We start from the raw sequence: 9,038 nt of genomic DNA, 5'->3' as shown, positions 1-9,038 counted from the left end.
TACAGCAGAAACTAACACACCATTGTAACGCAATTATACTCCAATAAAGATGTTAAAAAAAAAAGGGTATTTACTTTACCATATGATATCACTTATATGTGGAATCTAAAATATGACACAAATGAACCTATCTATGAAACAAATACAGACTCACAGACATAGAGAACAGACTGGTGGTTGCCAAGGGGGAGGGGGGGTGGGAGAGGGATGGATTAGGAGTTTGGGTTTAGCAGATGCAAACTATTCTATATAGTACGGATAAACAACAAGGTCCTACTGTACAGCACAGGGAACTATATTCAATATCCTGTGACAAACCATAATGGAAAAGAATATGAAAAAGGTGTGTGTGTGTGCATATATATATATACACACACACATATATATATAAAAATAAATATATAAAACTGAGTCACTGTTGTACAGCAGTAATTAACACAACATTGCAACTCAACTATACTTCAATAAAAATAAATTTAAAAAGCGTATTTGCTTGAACTATAAAATCAAAACACAATTTATTGTGTTGTAGAGAAAAAAATACCAAAGCATATGTATCTATAGTAATCTATTATCAAATTATAATACATTTACTCCCCAGGAAAGCTTAACTATAGTTAGAAAAATAACTGGCTCTAACATCAGTTTTAGTATCTCCTCAACTTGAACATTCCTACCAAAGTATCTGTACTCAGGAAACATGTAATACAACAGCAGCCCACACACAGGACTAGAATTCTATAGAATTACAACCCTGTGTTACAATCCTGCAACTCGGTAGAAGGGAACACTGAGTGTACAAGTCAATCTTGCCTGTGTTACAACCCTGCAACTCGTTAGAAGGGAACACTGAGTGTACAAGTCAATCTTGCCTGTGTTACTAATCCACTGCATTGTTCAGACAGGCCCTTCTCCGGGCTTGAGCTTCCTCAGGGAAAAGTGAGGGGTCTGGATTAAAGGATCTCTAACAACCCCCCTACCCCCAAATTCATGACACCGTGTTCTCTAGCCCTCCCTTAATCCGAGGCACTTCTTTTTGCCTTCTAAAGTGATCAAAACATCAGATGTAACTTCTTGTTCATCTTGAGAATGTGATTTCCAGCAAAGGACCTACTTTAAAAAAAAACAACCCTGCAACAGAAAGCAGACGGTCTGTAAAGTTCGTCAGGACGCCAAGGTATAAAGCCTTTCAGACAGTGAGCAAGGGAGGCAGAGGCTCACCAACCAGCCCGTGGTTCTGCAGTCTGGTGCAGGTATCCCCTGAGCGCTTTGCGTTCACCCTGGAGTCACCGCAGACTGAGGGCTTTTACAATAAGATCCCAGGATCACTTGGAGGTTTGTTTCTGATCCAGTAGGTCTGAGGTGGGGACTGAGAATTTAAATTTCTCACAGTCTCTAGGTGATACTGATGCCACTGGTTCAGAGATAACAAACACTTTTGAAACCACTGCCCTAAGCATTTGTAGTTTAGATGTGTATCTTGTAAAGGTTTTAAGAGAGAGAGGCTTATTATTAATTTTTACAAAATATAAATGGTCTAGTTTTGGTATCATATATTTGGATTCTGAAATTTGTTTTGATCGAGATAAATTAAAAAAACCTGCCAATTAATTACAATTTTTCAGCTGGAAAGAAAAAAAAAAAGATCTCCGATGACTGCTTTATAAAGGGCAGCTAGCTAATATGAGGGCCAGTTTATTCAGGGGGTTTGTACTACCAGCCCGTCTCTGCCTCAGTTACTTTTGCCTGACTGGTTTACTCACTACGCCGTACACATTACTGAGAATTGCTTTGTCTCATACCTTCCGTACTACTGCCAAACTTGTCTGTATCATAAAATATCTATTAACGTGTGTCAGGCACCCTGAGGTTGAAACTCTCAAGGAACACGTTTGAGAAAAGTGTGCAACTGCTTTTCTCTTCAGTAGTTCAACTCTGTAAAAATACAGGACATTTGAACTTTCTGCTTAAAGCCACAGTAAAAATTAGAATGTTGCCTTTTCACAGATAAAGTACATTCAGTTTATCTCTGTTGCCATCTTTAACAAGACTGCTTGTCAAGCTCCAGTTTTTCTCATGAAGAGTGTTGTTCCACTTATCACCCAAATACTCACCGTGCCAAAACCAGACACTTCAAGACACGAAGGAGACAAGGCTGCCCAATTTCACGTATTTGGCCACTCTACGATGCTATGATTAACTTAAGAGTTTCAGAATTCCAGAAAATTTTCTAATATTCGAGACGTATTAATAAATTTAGACGCACAAGCTACCTTTAAGTGTAACTTTTTAGCAAGAAGGTGATCCTCAGCAGAGTTGGACTACGATTAAAAAGAAAACATTAAGACCTTTGTTTCAGAATTCCAGTACATATTTCACAACGCATGTAAACATGCTAATGAGTTGCACAGGGTGAGAATGTCTGAGAACGTACTTTTCTGGCCGGGAGAGCTGAGAACTCGCTCTGCAGAACATGACAAAGGCATTTAGGGAGCGGGGCCGTGGTCGTCTTCGTCACCGCATCCCTCGTGGTGCACACAAACACTTCATAAATGTTCACTAAGTTTAACTGGAGAGGTTACATGGAACACGCGCGCACGCGCACACACACACACACACACACGAAAACTCTTGATACAGTATATACACACTGAATCATCCCAGTTACATAGTTTCAAAGTCAAGAATAAACATTTTATTCAATGAGGTAGATAAAAATACTCAAAAGTAAACTCAAAAGTAAAGCATTTTCAGAAGTGTCCACATATTACGGATTTATAATGTATCTTTGAATTTATGCAGTGTTAACCGTTTTCATAATTCTTGTCTATTCAAGTGGTTTTCAATGTTTAGCATACTTATGATTTTTATTTAGCCAAAGTAATCACTAAAAAGATATAACGCAAAATAATTCATTTTATTTCTTAAATGCCTACGTATTTACAATCATAAAAATTTTCATGCTCTATAACTTATGAAATACTACACTTTCACGTTTATTAAAAATTAAAAAACCTTAGGAAACCTGTTTCAATTACTTACGGAGAAATTAATGCCTGATCAGAAACTGTCAAATTACTATTATTAGCTTAAGATTTCATCATAATCATGAATAGCACTTAATCATGAATACCTTCATTTTACTTGTAAAACCATACTTACAATTTTTAGGTTAAAATCTCACAGTGGGGCAGTAAGACTTCACTCCAAATCAGAGTCACATATGGAAGGAAGCTTTTAATGCAAGGTTTCATTAGGGTCCACAGTAAAAAGATACGTTTTCATGAGGGTTAACACGATGGATAGCCAACAAGGAAATATGCTAGCAGGGGGCAGAACACTGCCGTCTAAGCATGCAGGGAGCCAAGAGACTACTTTAGAACATGCTACGTCCTTGATTATTGCCAGCTTTTCTATAATGTTCAGGTTCTCAAAGGTCACTGAATTTTACAATTATCTCCAAACAATTTTCTTCAGGGTCATTTAAGCTTTGTCTAAACAGCTGGGTGTGTTGCCAAGCAACAACACCATCTCCTCTGCTTAATTCTGCTTCCAAAATAACTTCAGTGGCACCAGAAAAATCATGATAGGAGCGAAGAATTTTATCTGTTGGAGGAAAAAAAAAAAAATTAACACTTTGCTTTTTGGTAAGAACATAAAGAGGTAGTTTCGGAATGCATTTGAAATACCTGCCTTATAGGTAAAAATCTACCCTTAAAAAATAAATACAAATTATTCTTTATGGAGGAAATGTGTCCTCTGAAAAAAGAAATGATGTTTTCTCCTTCCATTTGTGTTTCACAATAAAAAAACATCAGCCCTACTATTAATAATGAGGTTAAACTACAGGTTTTAACTTAAATATATATTTTTTAATTTTTTTTTTTTTACTGCAACAGTATGAATAACTCTAGGCTAAGGAAAACTCTCAACAACGTCTCAGATAAGCACAATCACTCTTCAGAGTGCTGAACGCACACTTCACGATTACTTCTCCAGTCCAATGCTTACCGCCCGCCAGCTCTACTTGTGCTGTATCAGATCTCAATTTCCACTGTACTGTTCCTGTCTCAAAGGTCTGGCTACTTGTCCTAATGGAAATGCTATCTACGTTGAGGCCAACTGACCCACATTCAAACTTCCAGGAAATGTAAGCACAAGACGATCCTTCCTTTCGGGTTAAATACACCTATAAAGTAGGAGGGAGAAAAGGAACTGTCAGAGATAATCAAACAGTGTAGAAAAACACATACAGTCGAAGTCTTATTGCCACAGGAACTATGCACAAATGGTTATTTAAAACATAACGTTTCCCCACTGAAAAGATTTTTACTGCTAACAATTTTTCATTTGATTAGCAATCTTTGCGATAGCATCTTTTGCTATGGATGAAAGGTATTATTTGAATACAGGTGCCTCAATAAGTACAGCCCTAAGGCTGCATGCTAACCAAATTTTGGTAAATCATGTTCTCTTTTAAATTACTAACTCCAGCTATTTATTTTTTTTATTTATTATTATTTTTTAAATTTATTTATTTGTTTATTTATTTTTAGCTGCGTTGGATCTTTGTTGCTGCACGTGGGTTTTCTGTGGCTGCGTCCAGTGGCGGCTACTCTTTGTTGTGGTGCACGGGCTTCTCACTGTGGTGGCCTCTCGTTGCGGAACACGGGCTCTAGGCGCGCGGGCTTCAGTAGTTGCAGCACGCGGGCTCAGTAGTTGTGGCTCGCAGGCTCTAAAGCACAGGCTCAGTCGTTGTGGCGCACAGGCTTAGCTGCTCCGCGGCATGTGGGATCTTCCCAGACCAGGGCTCGAACCCGTGTCCCCTGCATTGGCAGGCAGATTCTTAACCACTTCACCACCAGGGAAGTCCCCAGTCCAGCTATTTAAAATGAACTTTGTGATGCATCCTGCTGAAAACGAAAGAGTCCTTTTAAATGCAATTACTCCTTAATGTATCTTCTTTTCTAAGCCTGGATTTTCAGATAAGCTTTCCTAGAATGGGATGGGCCATATCCTCTAAGTCAAGCAAATACCTCAGTCACTGCTAAGCAACGGGAATGGTTTACAAGGCTAAAAGTCCATGCTCCCCAGGCCTTCACCGTCAACGCTGTGACCACCAGCAATGTCCTCTCTAAGACGTCCAGACCGACCGCTGCCTCCGGCCCAGCTCCCTTCACAGTTTCGTCCACACTCTTCAAATGTGCCGACGTGAAAACTGAACGCCCACAGCCCTGGCCCACTCACCCAGGTTTAAAGCCCTGAGAACCTGACTCTTTACTCATTTATCCCTAATGTCCAAACTCCCACAATAATCCATGCATTTCTTTGAAATAAGTCTTGAAAAAAAAAAAAAAAAAAAAACCCTTTCCTCACGGATACTGCACTTATCACTTCGGTCATGACGTTACATTCATCTTTCTTCAACTGCCTAATTAATGTTTTTAACATCCCACTGCCTCCTATTGTGTGCTGGTCTAGAACATACAGCAAGTACCTGCCTCTTGCATGACATCCAAACTCGCAGTTTTCATGGTCCTCCACAAGTGCATCCCGCCTGGAACTGCCAATACTCCGTGACCCAAATATAACTGTTTTATTTCAGGTGTACTTGTATTATCTAACTTAACCAAATCATAAACGCTCTGGGGGCACAGGCTCTGGATTTATGGGGTTTAATGAACAGTACTTAAGTACTAGAAACTTGCGCGCGCACACACATTCTTTCGGAAACAGCTAAGCTCCTTCTCAGGGGCAAACAGCTGGCAGTACCACATGAAGCACACCTGCCGTGGAAATGTCCAGTTCCTCACTACGCTAGTCCTCAGCCATCAAGTAAAACGTCAGTCACTGCTAGCACGCTGTTGATATGCTGTTCTACTCGGCAACCTCTAGCTAGTTTTCTTCCAGGTGAAATATGCCGGCTAATTTGAGTTTTTAGAATCAGTGAGCTGGAGACAATGAAACCGTTAAACAATCACTCTCCAAGGAAGATGACTTAGAACTCCTTAGACCAGAAACACATAACGGCCTGCTGCTGTTCTGCACAACCATCCCAGCTGTCTGCACTGCCGCCTGCCCCACTCGGGTCCCGGCTACCTCACTCTAGCACCTCGGGTGCGTGTGCGCTTACTGCTTGCTCCCCCGAGAGCTGTGTGCGTGGAGAGCCTGGGCTCAGGGCTGCAGCAGAGCTGCCAGGGAGCTGTTAGTCTCACCAACGCTAAACTCCTGGGCACCCAGGGATTATCCATAATGTAATTACTCCTCCAAAGGAGAGGCTAGTAAAGGGGGCTACCTGGAAAAGAAGAGCCAAACAGAGGGGTCACTGGAAGAAAGGTGGTGGGAAGAAACTGAAAGACAGGGGGCAAATATATTTATGTCTCAATACATGTCTTCTGTGTCTTGTGTGTTTTCAGAGCTCAGTGGCTTCAAATGTTCCCCTAAAAGTGTGGGCATATAAAATACGATAGGCTGAAGTCAAGCTAACTTCAAAGTTCTAGTTTACCCCCAAGAACTGCCTTAATTATATCACGTGAGTCTGGGCCAAAAATTTTTTTTTCTTCTTCTTTCTTAAAGCCTCTAATTTTGAGACATGACAAAAAAGTCTTACAGGTACACTTGGAAAAGTAATACCTGATCACAGTTGAAAGTGAAGACAAGCTAATTAGAACTGTTTTTAACTGTCACAGAAGGCTTATAATGGCTGTTGAACATGTCTGAAAATTGCTTTTTCTAAGACTTACACTTTTCAGTCCTAAAGGCATCAGTTTTTACAACTCTAAAACGTTAAAGGATAAGGTGGAATTCATCATTGAATTCTTAAATGCTTAAATAAACCTTTAAACACACTGTGAGCAAATAAAAGTTCTCTTAGGCTAAAGAAACAGCATATGAAGATAAAACAGACCCTATTTATATTGAAAATTCATGTCATCTTTTGGACGCAACATATTCTGTCTGTAGCGCTTTAACCAACTTAGTTAACTCAGCATTTTTAGAGACTGTAGGATGCTACTATGGTACTGAGTACACTGTGTATACCCAGTTCCATAGTATACTAGGTATGCTCAGTTTGGCACTTTGAAATGTACCAAAGCAACAGGATTTACATAGACCTCCAACTGTGGTCCTGTCTAGGTGTAAAACCAATAGAACCGGTAATTATAATTTATTTAGGAGAAAAAAATACTTCATAACCTCTCAAGCAGGCAACTGTTTGCTCTAAAGGGGGAAAAAAGCATTTCTGTAACTGTTGATCGTTCCTAACTTGATTTACCTTCAACAAATGTTTTGCCTGTTGGCTTTTTAAATCTGTACGTGATCCACCCTGGCCCCTCTCTGGCATCTGTAGACAATGAAAGCACATCACACACAACCTGTGGGGAGGAACGAGACCAGTGCATCTGTGGCTTCAGATCTAAGTTATACGGCTCGCCATGCACCCTGCTGAAACTGGTCCTGTGTGTTGTGGCTGCGACCACTACTCTCAAGACTGAGAACAATCTGCACATCAGCTTCTTTCTGTATTTCCCATTCTTGGGAAGATCTGCACTTAAAGATTTTCTCATTACATGAGAAACATGCCAGGCTGGTTAGCCGGCTGTTATGGTTTCCTGGAGGTTCAGTTTGCACTGCACTGTTTGCAGCTGCTCTTTAGCACACACTTAAAATTATCATTCTGTTGAGGCCGCTGAGATGAACTCTGAGCTCACGGTGCAGTCAGTCATTCCTACAGATCTCCAGCAGAGCAGCTGTATTTCAAGAGACCCTAATCGAATGCTAATAAGCTGCTCTTGCTCGTGTGTCACACACGGGCCCACGTCCTTCCAGCGCCCACCTTGCTAACCGAAACGGCTGGTCCACGTGTCTTCCTCCTACACAGGCCTAGCTCACCTTGGGTGCGCCTCATAACTCACCACTAGGCCCTAAGTGCCGAGCACAGAGTGCGACAGGGCGCACGTCTGCCGAACGGCTGAGGGGGTCAATTCCTGACATCACGCCGTGCGCCCGAAAGGGCTAACGGGACTCTAGTGGCATTGAGAATGACAAAACTGCTCAAAACTGCAAAGTACTGAGGAACATCCAAGGGGCACAGTCTGAATGAACAGAGCTCCTGCGGTGCTCGACGTGGCCCTCGGGTGCCGCAGAATTTATGCCGTAAACACTCACGCGCTCGTTCTCACGTCCACCCGTTTTTATTATTAAACATTTGTTACGCATCAGGCACTATGTTAGACATGTGAATACTGAGAGCACAGAAGTGAGTAGGAAAAGACAAGGTCCCTGCCCGGGCAATGTTTACAGTCCGGTACGAGAGAGACAATCTGTTCTCACACACGTGCGTCTCACACACGTGCCTAGAATAAACTTTAGGAAGCGGAGGGGCCACGAGTCAATACAGGGTAAAAGGCACCAGCTGGCCGAGACTGGACGGAATGAGGCTTACGCAGGTTCTAAGGGTAAGAATAAGTTAGTCTCACAGAAAGGAAAGAAACGAGGTTCCGCGGGGAGGGGGGCAGGGCAGGGCAGCGCGTGCAGAGAGCCAGGGGGCAGCCTGGTGGTGCAAGGCGAGGGCCAGACTCAGAAGAGACCGGAGCTGCTTCTCACCCTGAGAGCACTCAGTAACGCACGGGGTTCTGAAAACGTTCTCCATGCTGTAGCCAGAGAAACATCTTTGAAGGGACCAGGGCAATGCAGGGAGACTAGTCAGGAAGCCACTAACATCACTTTTATCAGGGTGTTATTACTTGCCTCCTAAAAAGCAGACTCTTGATTGAGCTTTTTATGTTCCCTTCAAATCCAGACAGCACTGAACAGTATCTTTGCTAAAGAGTAAACTTCAGAGAGTCTCTGCTGCCGGGAGGCTGTCACCGTGAGCGCGTAAGGTTCCGTTCTAAGCACCCCCAGACGGGCTGCGCGGGACCTGCCGTGACTCCAGCGTGGCGATTACTGAGCGCAACGAGCCTCCACTTTTAGCCGAGTTAGAGAAGCCCTAGCTGCGGGCGCCCTCGAACAGAACGACAGAGGTTGATTTAGGC

General features: G+C 42.3%; 1 protein-coding gene across 3 annotated transcripts in view; it reads right to left on the bottom strand.

Moving 5' to 3' along the window:
* Positions 1–2,898: 2,898 nt before the first annotated feature.
* NGLY1 (N-glycanase 1) overlaps positions 2,899–9,038 on the bottom strand; it is a 57,206-nt gene continuing 51,066 nt past the window's right edge. For 2 of the 3 annotated variants that reach the window (XM_036850574.1, XM_036850573.1), the window contains 2 exons: positions 4,012–4,189; positions 2,899–3,606 (listed from right to left, as the gene is read on the bottom strand). In XM_036850574.1, coding sequence (XP_036706469.1) covers positions 3,431–3,606; positions 4,012–4,189 — 354 coding nt within the window. In that variant the 3' untranslated portion in view covers positions 2,899–3,430. The remainder of the gene's footprint in view (positions 3,607–4,011; positions 4,190–9,038) is intronic. The other variant, XM_036850575.1, reaches the window with a different exon arrangement.

The sequence above is a fragment of the Balaenoptera musculus genome, chromosome 4 (assembly GCF_009873245.2).
Source record: "Balaenoptera musculus isolate JJ_BM4_2016_0621 chromosome 4, mBalMus1.pri.v3, whole genome shotgun sequence".
Lineage (NCBI taxonomy): Eukaryota > Metazoa > Chordata > Mammalia > Artiodactyla > Balaenopteridae > Balaenoptera > Balaenoptera musculus.
This window is presented reverse-complemented; position numbering and strand designations above follow the sequence as displayed.